General features: G+C 36.6%; 1 protein-coding gene across 4 annotated transcripts in view; it reads left to right on the forward strand.

Annotated features, from left to right (window-relative positions):
* The window catches only part of rph3aa (rabphilin 3A homolog (mouse), a), a 32,899-nt gene that overhangs the window by 10,532 nt on the left and 3,101 nt on the right, over positions 1–19,266 (forward strand). For 2 of the 4 annotated variants that reach the window (XM_089126435.1, XM_039675931.2), the window contains 14 exons: positions 1,644–1,773; positions 5,358–5,441; positions 7,467–7,635; positions 8,740–8,781; positions 8,877–9,089; positions 14,189–14,341; positions 14,554–14,633; positions 14,749–14,823; positions 16,007–16,116; positions 16,379–16,505; positions 16,593–16,649; positions 18,298–18,449; positions 18,569–18,650; positions 18,857–18,953. In XM_089126435.1, the coding sequence (XP_088982561.1) occupies positions 1,644–1,773; positions 5,358–5,441; positions 7,467–7,635; positions 8,740–8,781; positions 8,877–9,089; positions 14,189–14,341; positions 14,554–14,633; positions 14,749–14,823; positions 16,007–16,116; positions 16,379–16,505; positions 16,593–16,649; positions 18,298–18,449; positions 18,569–18,650; positions 18,857–18,953 (1,571 nt within the window). The remainder of the gene's footprint in view (positions 1–1,643; positions 1,774–5,357; positions 5,442–7,466; positions 7,636–8,739; positions 8,782–8,876; positions 9,090–14,188; positions 14,342–14,553; positions 14,634–14,748; positions 14,824–16,006; positions 16,117–16,378; positions 16,506–16,592; positions 16,650–18,297; positions 18,450–18,568; positions 18,651–18,856; positions 18,954–19,266) is intronic. The other 2 variants (XM_039675932.2, XM_089126434.1) reach the window with 1 other exon arrangement.

Raw genomic sequence — 19,266 nt, forward strand, 5'->3', positions numbered from 1 at the left:
AAATCAGCAGTAATAAGGCTTTCCTCTTACATTTCACACTGATATGACAAACTCAAATACTACTACATATCACACGTGCACGCTTCAATAAGCTGACAAAATGCAGGTTAATGTATTTACATTTGTGAGGAGTAACAACTTTGATATTTTAGGTTAAGTAAGTCATAACTCCATGTCTCTTGTGATATGGACAAACAATGCAATTTTCCTCTGCCTAAAACAGTCATCCCAAATGTCTGTTCCAGAAAGATATACAATTAAATTAGAAATTGAAATGATCTATTTTGTTTTATTGTATCAGCTTGATTTATTTTTAGTCCAATTTTATATCGACAAATGTTTTGTTTCCATTTTTATTCCTCAAATGGTATTTTAGGAGAAACATCTGAAACAAAAGTTAGGGTTCAAAAGACAATTGCTATTTGTTAATATTATCGATTTTATGCATCAGACAAAATTTGAAGTGAATAATGACACTGACTTTGCGACATTGACACTGTTATTGAATCAACATTGAACTGATTTTAGCTGAATAATGACACTTGTTCTTACAGCTGAAATTAAATTAGTTGCATTATTGATTCATATTACAATGAATCTGCTTTTAAACAAAAATCTGTATTGCATAAAGCGCTGCATAAATAAATCTGACCTTTTAAAAGGGCAGCGTGTAATTTCTGCACTGTTAGGACATATGCAAAAAATATGACTTTTCAAAAAGGTTTTTCCAAACATTTACTCATCCATTAGTTGACCAAACATGTTTTTTTTTTTTTATTATTATATTTATTGTACATTTTCAATTTTTCAGACAAAGACAATACAATCACAGGACAGAACCAGACACATACAAAAAAAAAAAAAAAAAAAAACTCCTTCAGTTAGATTCAAATGGGCAGAAGATCACATCACTGGGCACAGGCAAGGAAGGTCAAAACAGATATTTGCCTAGTGAGACATTATAAACCAGGTGAAATTGTACCACTTGACCACATGAGATATACATAGGTATCTTTACGTTAAAGACAGAGGTCGACAGAAATAACAATGAAATCCTAATAAAATAAAATAAAAATCAACACAAAAACATTAAGCTTTGTCATTGCTGATTTTTAACAAGTGATTGAAAAGAGGCCTGCAAGAGGCTTCAAATTTCTCTATATTTCCGGAAATAGTATTTACTCATCCATTAGTTGACCAAACATGTTTTCATAAGAACCGCAGGGTCAGTTCCCTCCATCCTATGAATGCCATCAAAGAACTGGACTGGACAAAAGCAATATTGACCAACACCTGAGACCCCGGCCGTGACAGAAGGACATTGCCTAATAGTTTCCTCTCATTCTGCGGGGCAATTCAGCCCAAGCACATCTGTCCAAGTGATTGAGAAGACGAGTGTGTCGAAGCTTTATTTTACGAGCCAAGAGTCAGCCGAGGAATGTACTGGAAGAAGTTAATAATGCTAACTAAACAAGAACGGCACTGCCTTCTTTCTCACTCTCTCGCTCTCTCTCTCTCTCAGCACTTTTCTTCCAAACCGCCTTCACTCTCAGTTCTTTACATCAATGCATTTGTCGAGGTATTTAATCACTTAAAGGAGAGTGTGCTGCTGATGGTACACTTTGTCGTTTTTCACCCCGCAGGCGTCTGGTAAACCGCCTGGACAGCATGAAGCAGACGGCCTGTGGTGACGGATACTCCCGATGCTTGCTCTGCGGCCAGCAGTTCGGCCTCGCGGGCGTCAGTGCGGTCGTGTGTGCCGAGTGTAAAAAGGTACACATAAGCTGTCCCAATTCAGAGGCTGCATCCTTCAAAGTCCGCACCGAGCTTTGTTAAAGGTACACTATGCAAGATTGTTTCGCCACCAGGGGTCGCTAACTTCTTACAATAATAAAGGCGTATATTAATGACGTATATCCGCATTAAGCGGAATTATGGATCTTGTTGTCAAGCTGATGGATCTTTTATGGATGAGTCAATACTAGGGCTGGGCAATAAATATCGATTTCTCGATGTTAATCGATTCTCATTTTTACGAACCGATATCGATTCTTAAATCTCAAGAATCGATTAGTCATCCTGTTTCATTTGAATGAATGGGACGTTGTATCGCGGCTGCTCGCATCCAAAAAATCGCAACAATCTTTGTCCTTTGTTACTATTGATATGAAACAAAGTCTCAAATTTCAAGTTATGTCCATTTTCTTTAGAAATTCAAAAACATAAATAAGGTTTTGGCGCTGTGGCGTGAGATCGCTCTGGAGAAGCAGCAGCGCTGATCTCTCTTCCGGCTTAATAATACATGAATGAGCATCTGAAAGTGTGTTAAAAGATAGAGTACAACTTATCGAAATCCGTATCGTGTCACATTGATTCGCTCAATCAGCGTTTCAACCGTGGAAAGACGTCAGTTAAACAGCTAAACAATGTCATGTATCGTCATATTTACCTCAGAAAACCCACATAAACTCGTTAGTCAGCTAGAAAAAAATAACTCCAGAGAGGAGCATTTTGCTAAATATATACACCATATTACATATGCATTATAATCTTAAATGTTCTTCAATATTTAATGCATATTTGAATAAATCTGGCAAGTTTTTTATGACAGCCACCATTTTTGTTTATATTTCAAATAATCTTCTTATTATAAAATAAAATAAATAAAAGTGTAATTTAAGTGTTTTTATATAGCTACAAAACAGTTCATTATTACCTTCATATTAGGCTAATGAAGCCTATAGGCTACAACTGACTCCAATAGTTTACAGCATTAGTTAAGAGATTTGATTTCCTTGAGAAAATTTGCCATTTATTGTAACTGATATTTAAAATAATAAATATTGAATCGAATCGGAATCGAAATCGAATCGAATTGCAAGCTTGTGAATCAAAATCAAATCAAATTGTGAAATTTGTGTCAATACCTAGCCCTAGTGAATTCATTGATGTTTTTAACATGACTGTAGTATGAAGCAAGAGCGCTATTGCTAGACGTATACCAGCGCCACACGCAACGCTAGTCCCGCGGATATAAAGGAATAAGGACATTTCATTCTACCGAACTACATGCTGAATTACTCACACAGGTCAGTTTATTAGAGGAGTTAAACTTGAGGTAACGCAGCGCTGCTTCAGTTACTCAATCACACTAAACGGCATTTGAGTGTGTTGAATGTTGTTTGTTAGGTTGTGTGTTGCCTGTATGAGACTAAGCTAGATCAACATTTGAGGATAACATACAGATCATATTCTAACTCTTCATCATGTTGAACTACATAACATTGATTGGTTTTATATACATTGATTTGCTCTCCTTTTTGCTCAGTAACACTCGCGTTTCTAAGTCGAAATTAGTCGCGGACGTGGAGCTCTCGGCATCTGGAAAGATGTTGACCTTCGTTTTAAACCTCTTTTTGTCTCAAAGTCTGCTTGCCATGCTCCATAATGTTTGAACAAAACCCTGCTAGGGACGCTCACGCTGTTGAGCACACATAATGGGCATAACCGACTCAGTTGTCCACGACACGTCTGTCGCCATGGTTACTATTGCATACGAGGTCAAACCTGGCGGAACCCGGGGTAACGCGGATATGACGTCATTGACTGGCGACTCCTCACCCCTGCTCACACGCCCCGTTTCCTTGGTTAAAAATCGCAATTTTGAAACATTTGGGATATTGCAAGTAATCAACTAAACAAAATATGTAACATTGGCCTAGTGGTGTTTGGATATTTTACTGCAAAAATCCTGCATATTGTACCTTTAATTGGGACGATCTAGCCTAAGTATGATTGCTTGCTTTTGTCACAAAACTGTAGCTGTTTCCATCCACCTGTTTTTATGTGCATTTTGGAATATCGATTGCTTAAAAACGGCGCCAAGAATCGCTCAACAAATCGCTCTCAAACAGCAGCATCCATCTCAAAAAACAAGATTTTGCTTTATTTTGTTTCGTCTGCATCCTCTGAGACTCAAGTAATTTATTATATACAAAATCATTAGGGATGCCCCGAAAATAAAAGTCGTGAAGAAACCAAGACCGAAAAGTGGATAATAAATATTTAAACACTAGACCATTCTACTACTTCTTGAGGCAGGTTATTCGTGAATGCACCAAATAAAATCATTTGCGTGTAATGCGCCAGACACTCAATTCGCACGAATTGGACTCGCTAATGAGGCGAATTCGCGTCTACCGCGCAAAAAACCTTATTTGCACAATGCGTCTTTACATTGACTTAAGTCTACATTGAAATCATTCACGCCAGACCCTCTATTCGCGTTTGATGTGAACGCACCATCAGATATACTGAAATATGTCCACACCGCAGACACGTTGCTTCAGACAAGCAAGTCACGGTTTCTGTTTGCTTCATCACAACATTATGGCCATATTGTTTTGTTGATAACAGTCTTTTGGGCCAAAAACCGAAAGTGCACTTTTGGGCCATTTTCAGCCGATAATGTTCGGTGGCCGAATATTCGGTGCATCCCTAAAAATTATTATATACAATGGCTTCTCCTACTCCAGCTATTTCCATTTTTATCAGTGATATTTAGCGCCCGTTTGGTGATTTTGTGATTTTATTCGCAAATATTTTATGCGATATTCTATTTTTGCGCATAAGTTAAATGAGCAACTTTGGATGGAAACAAAACATGGTTCACAACCTGTTTAAATATGATCACCATGTTCCATTTCTCTGCAAAATAAAGAGTGTAAACTATCTATAAAATCACATCTTAGTAGAAATATATATATATATATATATTTTACATTTGCATCGTTAGATACTCAAGCAAGTTGAAACCAAATACTTGCATTTAAAAGTGCATTCAATTCCAGTTCACCAGCAGGCAATGAATGTTGGGATAGTCTGGGATCCACTCTGTTCTGTCTAGCCTGGGAAATAAAGGATTCGTCACGCCTTCAAATGCAGCCATTGAAGAATGCAGCCTCTGAATTGGGACACAGCTAAACATTCGACCTCATTCAATTATGTAATGTACGTCTCCCAATAATGATTGTCCAAAAATAACCAAGCAGAAATGAAAGAGCGATATGCACTTATCTTTATTATGCCCTGCCCAATACTGAGCCACGTGCACATTTAAGAGGGATGCCAATCAGTCTACGTGATGGAAAATAAAGACGCAGTCGCCGTGCATAGGCCTTTTTTTTTTTTTTGGTGCATGACACAAAGATCAATAGACTCTTTATTGATCCCGCTGGGGATATTTAGTGTGTGGGCTGTTTTTTAGTAGTGATGGAACACCAGAGGAGGTTAATACCTTCCCAGTGCGCTTACACCTGCGCTGCACAAGCCTCATTGTTTGTGTTTCACCCCCACAGAACATGTGCACGAAGTGTGGCGTTCAAAGCATCAGTCGTTCCAGTCCAAAATGGCTGTGCAAAATCTGCTGTGAGCAAAAAGAGGTGAGATGCAAACCTTAAATTGTCATTATTTGCAGTTTTTTTTTGAATGTTTTTCCACACAAGGGGGGAATATCTGAGCCAAAAATGACAGGGCATTACTGTCAAGCTTAAAAAACAGAACAAAAAGTGCTATAAAAGTAGTACATGCGACTTGTGCACTAGTATTGTGAAGTCAAATGATGGAACAAATTTAAGTTGTTTACTTCTTTAAATCTCAAATCGCCTTTTATACAGTTTTACTTTAGAGAGTTTAATGACGTTGACAAACACCATTGGCCTATGTTTGTGTTGCACTGTTACTATTATAGTTTTTGGTAATATTTTGCATTAGATTGAATTTTTATTAAAGTTTTTTGTAATTTTATGTTTGTCATTTTATCCGTTTTTTAAATGTCAGACATGTTGCTTTAGCTGAAGTAGCTGAAATAAAACATTGACAATTAATGTTTTTTAGTTAACGTTAATAACCTTATTGGTAATAAGTGGTGCACTGATTTGAAAATCAAAAATCAAAAATGTCATATGGGCCACATTTGATTAAATTCCACATTATGTAACAAAATCCACATTATATTTTTTAAATGTTTTATTTTAATATATTGTTTGGTTAAGTTCTAGTTAGATATTCCCTCTCATTAATTATCTGAAAAAATGTCTTCTCTCTTGTGACTAATCCGCATTAAGTAATCAGGTGACTGTCACATGACTAATTAATTGTTGTTTAAAAGGACTAGAGTGTATTTGTTACCCACACCCTGACGAAGGCTCATTAGCCACAACACGTCGGTGTGCGGTTATTCGTGAACTGATTTTAATTGCCTAAGTAAGCAATGACTAAATAAATATATTTCTGTATATTTACCAAAGTTGTCAAGTGCCTTGGCTTGATGCATTTGTATGAGTTAAACTATCCCTACACTCTAAGACTCAGCACTTTTTTTTTGCACTCCTTGCTTTATGGACTACATTTAATCACTGTGATCGCTATGAGCTGGATGAAGATTAAAAAAACAAACTTTCCCTTAAATGTTATATAGGAAAAAAAATGACTTAATGTTGGTTTGGAACAACATGATACTTATTAAATAATCTGAATTAAATAATTATTTACTGAGTAAATAATCTAAAATAAATCTTTCGTAACTATCAGGTTTATAGTTACGAAAGGGTTTGCATTCAATTGAGGTGCTTGTTAATGTAAATCTACACTTACTGTCATTGATGGCTGTGCTGTCGGTGCAATGCTTATGCAGCTATGTGCATGTCTGATTCAACAAATCTGTTATGGATAATATTTTCGTGGCGGCACAGAATAATTTCTCAGAGATATAACTGGATAGGGTAGATCAGCACCTCTGACTTTCATAGACACTTTGACTGTGATGAGATGATTCATCTTTTTGACGATGTAAGTCACGGTTCGTCTCGTTGTCAGACGGGGTCAGTAGCAGCAGGAGATGTGACTCTCTTTAATGCAACGAGATTGTTAAGCCTGAATCCCTTTTACGTTTAATCCATTGAGTCGCTGACATTCAGAGTTCCTGCATTTTCATAATCCAGCCATTCCAGCTCCCAGCTGATGCTTATTTATATAGTAATTGGCTGAAATGAGATTCACAGGTGCTGTAAAAAAAACAAAAAAACATTCAAACATTGTTTTTGCAATTACCTGGCCACCGCAAACAATCCATCCAATTTTTCCGAGTCAATGAATCCTAGCTAATGTTGTTATGTAGGTTTTATCTCTTAAGATTCAAATTAAGTCGGAAAATTGCTTTGCTTTTTTTGCAACTTCACAGCATATCGAGTTGCTTGGAAAGTGGAACAGCAAAGAAGGCTGATTTTTAAATGAAATTTACATTTTCCCCCCTTTGGCTGCAGACAAAATTACTTTTTCAGACTCTTACAATTCATTCACACAAGCAAGGGTTTGCTGAACTGAGCGCAAATGTATGTTATTAGTGGCGAATTAGAATAAATCAGTGCACTAAAAGTTACCAAATGACTATTTATTATTTCCCTAAGATGCTGAAGCGGTCTGGTGCCTGGTTTTTCAAAGGCTTACCACAGCAGGTTTTACCCGCTCCTTTACCGATCTCTAATCCGAGAGCGCCCAGTACAACCAGTGCACCATCTTCTACCAATCCATCAACCAATCAAGAGTCCTCAACACCGCCGCGGCCAAAAAATGGAGGTAAACTCCTAATTACAAATTCTGTATACCATGTATCGGTAACACTTTATAATAACTGCACTATTAATCATTTGTTAAGCGTGAGTAAACAGTTAATTCATCATTTATAAAACATTAATAGACATTAATATGCAGTTTATAAAAACAGCTATACATGTTTTTTTCTTGATTTATAAGCATATCTATAATGCGTTTAATGAGTGTGTTTTCATAGTTTGTTAATGATCAATTAATCATTTCTAAATGAAGTATAGCATTATTTACAAACCAGTTGTCAGTCATTCATAAGATCACTTAGAAAGTGTAAGTAAATGTAGTAAATACAGTTAGTTAGTAGTGGTCAGTTAACTATTTTTGTGACCTAATCTAAAGTGAGGACTATTCATGCTTTGTAAAGCATTTATAAAGGCGATTTAAAGACTCGTCAATCTTCTAAACAGTAAAATGTAACAAACACAACGCAGTGATGCAGAACATAGAAATATTTAACAGCCTTTAAAAATGCTTTACAAGGCATGACTAGTCCTCACTTTAGATGAGCTCACGAACATAGTCAACTGACCACTACTAAATGCTTTATAACTACCCAAATTGACCCTTAATTACAGCATTAATACATGTTAATAAAGCATTTATTAACACATTAAGTAACCATCACTATATGTCTGAATAATAAGATGTATGAATGTACGTTTAAATAGTTTATTAATCATTTACTTACTCGCTCTAAGTCATCGTATGAACCACTGAAAACTCTTAAATAACTGCTTCATAAAAAATGCAATTCTTCATTTAGAAATGATAAATTGATCATTAATAAAGGATGAAAATACAATTATTAAACAAATTATAGATATGCTTTTAAATCAAGAAGAAAGCATTTATAGCTGTATTTATGAACTGCTTATTAATGTCTATTAATGCTTTATGAATGATGAATTAATGGTTTACTCATGCTTAACTAATGATTATTAGCGTATAGTTATTATAAAGTGTTACCCATGTATCTTTTTAATGCATTCGCACAAGGCATGATTCATTTATTGCAATGTTTTCATAACTCACGGTTCAAAGGAACTGATATGTTGTTTCATTGGATTTCAGAGAGCATGCAGGTCACCGGCAGAGAGCAGCAGAAGATATCTGGTGAGTGTCCTGCATTTCAATCACTCTTAATATCACCAGGAGGAAATGAGGCTTACGATCATGCAGTATCATTTTCCCGTTTTCTCCATGCTCAGCAGAAACGATGCCCCCTAAACGGGAGGAGCATTCTGTCGTATCCCAAAGAGCCCTAGAAGAAGACAGAAGTAGACAGTCTTTGAGCAGGAACACAATTCAGTCCAACGTCGCCATGGAAGGACAAACTCACCCACCTGTGACGACGAGGGAAGTACCGGCTCTGAGCTCCAAACCTCCGGTGGCGAGCTTTTCCACGACTTCCATACAAAAAGGTGAGTGTGATATCCAACTCATGTACTATCCACAAGATGTACTGTATGGTAGTGATGGGTCCCGCTTTTATGATATTATTTGGCTCGCCTCAGCCCGCACCGCACCACTGTCTCTCTCTACCCGCACCGCACCCGCGACCGTTAACGTTAGTAGCTACTAGGCATTGTAATGTAAATGAAAACAGCTGTTATTTCAGCCTGAAAGTGCTTGGAAACATCGCCCTGTAAACTGGCAACAACAGACGATTATGAATATAAACCATAAATCAGGTCATATTAATAAACATTTTTGACATAAAGCAGCATTTGTATTCATCTAATAGGCTAAAACATTTTTTATTTCTTAGACCCCCACAAATATGTCTTGACATGCTGGAAGTGCCCGTTTTGTGGCGCTACTGTTTGTATATTTTTCACACGAGTTGCACTTCGGGTAGCCGATACTACTGCTTGGCGCGCCGCTTTCCTGACGTGTCACGTGACACCAGAGGGAACCTCACGCAAGTTACGTTGCTTCGGCAATCGTATTGTAACCTTATCAAATAACCTTATAAAATATAAAAATAGACATTCACAAATATTTTATATAGGCTGGAAATTGCAAGCAACATACATTCAAAATAAAAATAAAAATGGTAACACTTTACAATAAGGTTCGTTAGTTAACATTAGTTAACTTAACTACATTAGTTAATATGAACTAATAATGAATAGCACATATACAGCATTTGTTAATCTTTGTTAATGTTATTTTCAACATTTACTAATACTTGATTAAAATCTTGTTAACATTAGTTAATGCTAACATGAACAGCTGTATTTTCATGAACTAACATTAACAAAGATGAACAAATGCAGTAACAAATGCATTGCTCATGGTTAGTGCATGTTAGTAAAGACATTAACTAATGTTAAATAATGAACCTTATTGTAAAGTGTTACCATAAAAATAATGACCCGCCCCGCGAATAAAGTGACAATTTCTTTACCCGCCCCAACCCGACCCGATATTATAAAACTTAGATTGCCCTTCGATTGTGCTGTGGTTAAGGATCAGGGCCTCATTTATAAATCACACGTTCGATCGGATTTCATCCTACGACAAAAGTGAGGAGCAAATCGGGATAATAAAAAGGATGTGAAAATTTTATTTGAGCGCCAACAGAAGAGCATGTGTATGAACATTTTGCGGTCATACATGCTAGTAATTAAAATAATCCATCGTTTATTAAAATCACAACGCAACAATATTATTCTAGATGCAAAAAAGCAACTCAATTCATTCTGTAAGATTTTCTGAATTACAAAAATATATATAAAATGTATATAATAGGGCTGTCACTTAAACGCGTTATTAACGGTGTTAACGCAAACCCATTTTAACGGCGTCAATTTTTTAATCGCGTGATTAACGGTCTTTTTGACCTCGCAAACTTTGTAGTTTTCTTTCACATGCTTTTGCAACAGAACGCGGCATGCGCTATGAAACCCATTCATTTCAATGGCTTGCGCCGCGCGAGGACGTTTTGTTGCTTTGCCGACCAAAGGGCAAGCGGATCTAGCTAGACCGTAAACAAAATAGGCACGCCGCACATACTCGTTTGGGCTCGCGAGCCAGCCAAATAGTAGGTTTACGTTACGTTTTGAGTGGATGACGAGCGCGAGACGCCGACATGGATGCCAATAAGATTCTGAATGGAAAGTTTACTTTTAAAAAGTTGCCAAATGGTTCCATTGACAAGACCAAAGTGATCTGTGTGTTTTGTCGTTGTGAACAGAGCTATCATCATCGCAGCACGTCCAGTCTGATGGCCAAGCACACACACACACACACACAGCTGATGCGAATTCTCCGCCCCCTCGTCAATATCAGGACCTCGTCAGTATTTCTTTCACCCTTTATTGATGGACAGTGTCACATTGTGTGAGAGATTATTTGCTCCAAGTGAGAATTTGAACATAGTAGGCTATACCAGTGTTGTTTTCAATAAAAAACATTTGCACATAGCAAGCCGATCCACTTTTCCATATTGATAAGAGCATTAAAATGAGAAAAAAATAATGGGACAATAAGAAATCAAGAGACATTTAGAATAGATAAAAATGGCGAGTTGACCGATTAATCACGATTAAATATTTTAATCACATAAACATTATATAAAATTTATTTAAACATGTATTTTATATATATATATAAATATATACAGCTTTGTGTGTGTGTATATATATATATATATATATATGTATATATGTTTAAGCATATAATATATTTTTTATATAATTTGGGGCGTTTTGTAGTTGGAGTTGATGAGTTCACATTGCACTTGAATTTAAGATGAACTCTGATTTATAAAGTTGGATGCATTTAGGAAAATTTGTGTATGGACATTTTATCAACAACCTTTCGCTAATTGTTGTACGTTTACATTCAGGATCATTCTACATGTGTCTTTATAAACGAGGCCCCTGAGCTGGTAACCAAAAGCTTGTGAGTTTAAATCCTCGCCATTGTGCCCTTGATGAAGATGCTCAAACTCAGATTACTCCAGAGGGACTGAACCTATAATAAGCGTACCGCAGATTGCTTTGGATAAAAGCGTCAGCCAAATGGCTTCTTACAGTTGCTTGATGCATTCGGAGGTATCGATCTGAATGCTTAACTCTGTGATTACGGTTTCATTCCTTAATTGTTTTTTTGTGTAACACGGTAGCAATCGCACAGAATCTGTTCAATAAGTGCACATCTCTCTGATTTATAAAGTGGGATGCATTTAGGAAAATGCTGGTGTGTATGGATGTTTATCAATCATTTGTAGGAACATTTCGAAATTGTTGTACGTTCACAAATAGGATCATTCTACGCACATCTTTATAAATGTGGCCCCTAGGTTGGTATCCTTCAAGTTTGGGTTTGTCTCCATTGATCAAGGTGATTAACCTCTGATTTGCTCCAGAGGGACTGAACCTATGAGCATATTGCAGATTGCTTTTCATAAAAATGGCTAAAGAGTTAAGGCCCGTTCACACCAAGCATGATAACTATACATGCATCCAAACCAATGACCGATAACGGTCTTTTTATTCTAAGTACGCGCGCACCCGTGCCGCTGTTTCAAAGTAGCGAAGTCAATGATAGGATAAAAACATCGTCTAGTCAACACCCCTTTTTAACTGCAACTTCAGCAATGTTGTGCCAAACTACATCAAAAACTAGCACTGGATAGCCTACCTGAGGTAATTTTGTTACACTATGCTAAACTGCATAATATCTCATCGTTAATAATTCTCACCGTTTATTCCCAGGATACGACCGATTGCTTTCCATATTAGAGCCCGATCGATGAAGGATTTTGAAGGCCGATACCGATACAAATATTTGTTGGTTTTAAAATCCGATATTCCGATATATCAGTCGATAATTTTTTTTTTTAGAAACGCCAACAAAACATTAACAGATTTCCCTAACATTAGTTATTTGTAGTTATGTTTGAGTTTTAACTAAAATAATATGGTAATGCATTTTAAAAAGAAACTTGTTTCTTTTATTGTCGCAACAGGACAGAGGAACCAAAGCTCATTAATGTTAACGTTAGCGGTCTTCCACTGATGACAGTGGCATTAGCTAGCTTTGTGGTTAGCTAATCTATGATGAGCCATATTTAGCAATGGATAACGTCATAATGCAAATTGTGAAATATACATTTTCAATATAACAGGCCAAGGAGAGATGATACGTCTCATTGCTATAACTGTCATGTGCTATTAAAGAAATACTTCAGTCACATTGTCAAAAGTTAAAAGGACAGTCAGTCAACTACACTGTAATTTTTGAAACATTCATTTATCGGCCATTATAACTGCCGATGCCGATAGGAAAATGCCTAATATCGGCCGATAATATCGGCCTGGCTCTATTCCATATATCCATCTTTTTTAAAGGGTTAGTTCACCCAAAAATGAAAATTAAGTCATTAATTACTCACCCCCATGCTGTACCAACCCCGTAAGACCTTCGTTCGTCTTCGGAACACAAATGAAGATATTTTTGATTAAATTTGAGAGCTGTATAACTACCACATTGGCTCCTAAGGGACTGCCTCTTGACGGCCCAGAAAGTCAATGAAGAAAATGTTTAAATATCCCAAGTGACTACCGTGGCTCAACTATATGTTTATCAAGCGACGCGAATACTTTTTGTGCGAAAAAACAAACAAAAATAACGAGTTTATTCGACTATTTTTTTCTTCCTTGTAGGCCAGAACGAGACTTCCTTATAGATTTCCACGACGCATGCGCGAGATTTGCGATCTGCGTACACAGCTTACACTACTTCAGATCGCAAATCTCGCGCATGCGTCGTGGAAATCTATAAGGAAGTCTCGTTCTGGCCTACAAGGAAGAAAAAAATAGTCGAATAAACTCGTTATTTTTGTTTGTTTTTTCGCACAAAAAGTATTCGCGTCGCTTGATAAACATATAGTTGAGCCACGGTAGTCACTTGGGATATTTAAACATTTTCTTCATTGACTTTTTGGGCCGTCAAGAGGCAGTCCCTTAGGAGCCAATGTGGTAGTTATACAGCTCTCAAATTTAATCAAAAATATCTTCATTTGTGTTCCGAAGACGAACGAAGGTCTTACGGGGTTGGTACAGCATGGGGGTGAGTAATTAATGACTTAATTTTCATTTTTGGGTGAACTAACCCTTTAACGTATCCTTGAAAATGGGCGTTGACTTGTCATTTTGGTTGTACCTCTACAATTAACTTCTCTGGAATGTCATCTGCCATTTTAAATGCGCAAGACCTTTAAATTAGAATGGATTCTGATTGGTTGTCTGTGTTTTATCGTTGGGAAGTGATCCCAACGATATCGTTCCTCATATCTTTATAGTTGTGGTGTGAACTCTGTTATTCGTTAATATGGAGAACGATTTTTACGGGCGGTGTGAACAGGCCTTGATGCATCTGCATATTGATCAGGATGCTCAACTTGGTGATTACTGGTTCCTTCCTCGATTGATTGTTGTAGTATAACACTGTAGCAATCCCAGATTTTGCTTCGACAGAAGAAGTGCATGTCTCTTGTTATGAATTGTAGATCCTGCGAGTCGACCGGAGGCCAGGGCACCACCTGCCATGCAGACCGACGCACGTTTGCCAGCTGCCAACAGCGTTCCTGCTTCACGCCAGCCACCACCCCCCACCGCAGAGGATGAAGAGGACGCCAACAGCTATGACTCTGATGATGCCAGTAAGATGCTAATTTGCACTGACATATGGACATGTTTGTACCCCATGGGAACCACACAGAACAAAATGATTTACCGTGGAAGTCTTGCATCACAGATTGCATAAAATCAGCAGACGTGTATTTGAGAAGCCGATGATGCAAGACGTAATGATGTGTTTTTGGTGTCGGCTTTTCTTGTTCATTTCTCTGACACGATGCTGTCCACTTTCCAGCCACTTTGGGCATGCTGGAGTTCAGCCTGCTCTACGAGGAGGAGAAAAACGAACTGCATTGCAATATAATCAAAGCAAAGGTATTGTATTTCTTCCCTTGAACGAGTCTATTTCTGCACTGAAAACATGTTTCTGAAGGATCATGTCATCATGTGTAGAACTGATAACCATGCAATTATTCCGTCTTTGGTGAAGGGTCTGAAGCCAATGGACTCCAATGGTCTGGCTGATCCTTATGTGAAATTGCACTTGCTTCCAGGAGCCAGTAAGGTACGGATCCTGCTAATATTAAATATCAATTAGCTCAAAATATCCATTACACTTTAAACAATGCTGGGTTGTTTGAACCCAAATTTGGGTAAAATATGGACCCATATTTGGTCCATATTTATTAAATATCAATAGCTTTGTTTATTGTTAATTAAATAAATCAATAGCTTTGTTTACATGCAACCAAAATATCCATTACACTTTAAACAATGCTGGGTTGTTTGAACCCAAATTTGGGTAAAATATGGACCCAAATTTGGTCCATATTTATTAAATATCGATAGCTTTGTTTATTGTTGATTATATATCAATAGCTTTGTTTACATGCAACCAAAATATCCATTACACTTTAAACAATGCTGGGTTATTTGAACCCAAATTTGGGTAAAATATGGACCCAAATTTGGTCCATATTTATTAAATATCAATAGCTTTGTTTATTGTTGATTAAATATCAATAGCTTTGTTTACATGCAACCAAAATATCCATTAGACTTTAAACAATGCTGGGTTGTTTCAACGCAAATTTGGGTAAAATATGGACCCAAATTTGGTCCATATTTATTAAATATCAATAGCTTTGTTTATTGTTGATTAAATATAAATAGCTTTGTTTACATGCAACCAAAATATCCATTACACTTTAAACAATGCTGGGTTGTTTGAACCCAAATTTGGGTAAAATATGGACCCAAATTTGGTCCATATTTATTAAATATCAATAGCTTTGTTTATTGTTGATTAAATATCAATAGCTTTCTTTACATGCAACCAAAATATCCATTACACTTTAAACAATGCTGGGTTGTTTGAACCCAAATTTGGGTAAAATTTGGACCCATATTTGGTCCATATTTATTAAATATCAATAGCTTTGTTTATTGTTAATTAAATATAAATAGCTTTCTTTACATGCAACCAAAATATCCATTATTTTGATAAAATATGGACAAACCCAAATGTTGGGTTAAAAATGTAATTTCAAATTTTAACCCAACTTCAACGTTCACTTTCAACTTTAAATTTTGGGTTTGTCCATATTTTACCCACATTTGGGTTGAAACAACCCAGCATTTTTTAGAGTGTAGCAATTGGATTTTTATGTATAATGAAGATGTTGCTGTTGAAATTGATTACACACAGAATGAAACAGATACACAAAGGTGTTTTGTCAATCTCTTAGTCTAACAAGCTAAGAACAAAGACGCTTCGTACCACCTTGAACCCTGTGTGGAACGAGAACCTTGTTTATCATGGCATCACTAATGAAGACATGCAGAAAAAGACTCTCAGGTAAAAACAGCTCCATGCACTGAAGCTTTCCGAGGTAAATGTGAATGGCCAACATAATGCTAATTGTTTACAATTCTCCTTTCTCAATGGATGAAGTCATTTGCATGATGGGATGTGTTTTCTTGCATTGCATTTTCAACTTAAAGATTCTTGGAGAGCCTCACTGATGTATTCAGTTAGAATAGTTTGCAGTGTGGACTTAATTAAAGCCGTGACATTTCCCAGAGTTGAAAGGTTCAGCATCCGCATTGTTCCCTGGCAGGCTTTCTGTCAGCGATGAGGACAAGTTCGGCCATAATGAGTTTATCGGCGAGACACGGGTGGTCTTGAAAAAACTAAAGATGAACCAGAAGAAAACCTTCAATGTGTGTCTTGAGAGAGTGATTCCGGTAAGCTGAAGGGAACAGTGAAGCGTTTTGGGCAAAGTTTACTGTGATTATGGCACTGTAGTGAATTGTTGAACACCTCGTGCGCAGGTGAGACGTTCTGCTGGCGCAGGTGGTTCTCGTGGCATGGCGCTCTATGAGGAGGAGGTAACGGCATCATACATTTTGAGAATTTCACATGAAAAGAAAATACTTACAATACTGGTCAAAAGTTTGGAATAAAAAAAAAAAGTCTTTTGTTCACCAAGCTGAATTTATTTGATCCAAAAATACCATAAAATAGTAATATTTTGAAATATGTTTTTATTTGAATGCATTTTTAAATGTAATTTATTCCTGTGATGCAAAGCTGAATTTTCTGCATCAGCATCAAACAGTTGTGCTACTGTTGGATTTTTTTTATTTAATAAAAACAAAACAAACAAAAAAACATTGAATGCGGATTTACATTTATTAAAATGGAAACATTTATTTGAAACAGAAACATTTTGTAACAAAATGTTCTTTACTGTTACTTTTGAGCAATTTAATGCATTCTCATTGTTTTTTTTCTCTTTTTATTTAATTTTTATTCTTATTTACCCCAAATTTATTAAAGGAGAAATGAACCTTTGGTCTACTAAAACATCGGTACCTAGTTAATCGTTCTCTGAAATTTGTTTTCATGATAATCAACTGTAAAGAGTTTAATCTCTAAAAACTGTTTAGCGTATTATGCTAGTAATGGGGGCATATAATAAGTAAAAAGAAATGGCTAGTTTATACCACTAACAAGGCTCAAAACAGCCCCACACTAACACAGAAACATAATGAGGGTCCATAAATGCAAAACGAAGCATTGAGAACTTTGTAAGTGTACAGACCGTTTAATAAGAAGATACTTTATAAATAAATGTATTCAGACAGGAGCCATCTTTGGAAAACAGTCTCGATAAGTCGAACCACGAACGACGTGCCAAGTGAGCTGAACTGTATGAACGGCATTCAGGGATCGACTTGTCGAGACTATTTTCTCCTGTCTGAATACACGAAGTGAACTGTCTTCATAAAGTATCTGTCTGTACACTTACAAAGATTTCAATGCTTCGTTTTGCATGTATGGACCCTCATTATGTTACTGTGTTAGTGTGGGGCTATTTTGAGCCTTGTTAGTGGTATAAACTAGCCATTTCTTTTTACTTATTATATGCCCCCATATACTAGCGTTATATGCTAAACAGTTTTAGAGATAAAACTCTTTACATTTGATTATCATGCCAACAAATCTCAGAGAACGGTTGACTAGGTACCAATGTGTAATAAGACCAAAGGTTCAGTTCTCCTTTAATGGTAGTGTATCACAAACTATACTGTTTTCAACATTGATAACAATAAATATTTCTTGAGCTTCAAATCATCATATTAGGATCATGTGACACTGAAGACTGGAGTAAGTCACGGGAATAAATTACATTATAAAATATATTCACATAAAAACAGCTTTCACAATATTACTGTTTTTGAACAAATAAATGCAGCCTTGGTGAGTAGAAGAGACTTCTTTAAAAAAACATTAAAAGATCTAAATTATTTCAAATTTCAGGACAATGTAGTGTACAACATAGAAGCGTTTCCAAGAAAGCATTATTGTCGTTTGAGATTCTCGCTGGTGTCTCCAGACTAGGCATTTAACCTTGGTTTCTCCAAGTCAAACTGCACCTAAAAAACTGTGTAAAATCACTAAAGGTTCGGCTAAATGGTTCATCTACCCACAGGACATTTATGCGTCTACTCATCTTTTCTGTGGCTTTTTTAGTCGAAGGACAGTGAGGAGGCAGAGGAAAGGGGACGTATCCTGGTTTCTCTCACTTACAACAGCCAACAGAGTCGTCTGATTGTGGGTGTAGTTCGATGTGCACATCTGGCAGCAATGGACTCCAATGGCTATTCTGACCCATTTGTAAAGATGTAAGTATACAACAATATAATTAAAAATAAGTACTTCTCGAAGTGTAATTTAAAGGTTCTCTGTAATATGCTTGTCGGAATTGTTTTGTCTTCTTTAACGTGTTTTTGTGTCTCCGAAGTTTCCTGAAGCCTGACATGGGAAAGAAAGCGAAGTTTAAAACTCAGATCAAGAAGAAGACCCTTAACCCTGAGTTTAATGAGGTACTCTTTCTTTCTATCTGTCTGTGGCGATATGACCTGCAGTGAGCGTCTCTTGACACGCTCGACATTGACATGCCACCATGACAGTGCTTTAATACGCTCTGACACTATAATAAAAGGACGGGTTTTTTTAGCCATACGTCATGTGAGATGGACCTGTCATGTTGTTGAAAATATATTTAGATTTTTTGTGTGTGGAATTGCAGGAGTTTAGCTATGACGTCAAGCACGGTGAACTGGCGAAGAAGACTTTGGATATCTCTGTCTGGGATTATGACATGGGAACATCTAATGATTTCATTGGTGAGAAATATTTTTAAAATTGTTGCTTGATCAGGCATAAATGAATGATTGAATTAGCGCTTGGATGATGTTTTAACATTTCGCACAATATTAAGGCCCACATGTATTGGTCTTCAATTAATCATGTTGATTATATACAATCAAAGAGTTTAAGGTGCATTAGTATCTTTATCTGAAATAGACATCATGCACATTCATGTGAGACGAATTTAGTTATTATAAAAGCTGTTTTATTTGACATGGAGAAGTTGCCTCATGGGGGCTGACATATTTATGTCAGCATGAAATAGAAGTTGTGATAGTTTTTATTCCC

Source organism: Pimephales promelas, chromosome 23 (assembly GCF_988280905.1).
Source record: "Pimephales promelas chromosome 23, fPimPro1.hap1.1, whole genome shotgun sequence".
Taxonomy (NCBI): domain Eukaryota; kingdom Metazoa; phylum Chordata; class Actinopteri; order Cypriniformes; family Leuciscidae; genus Pimephales; species Pimephales promelas.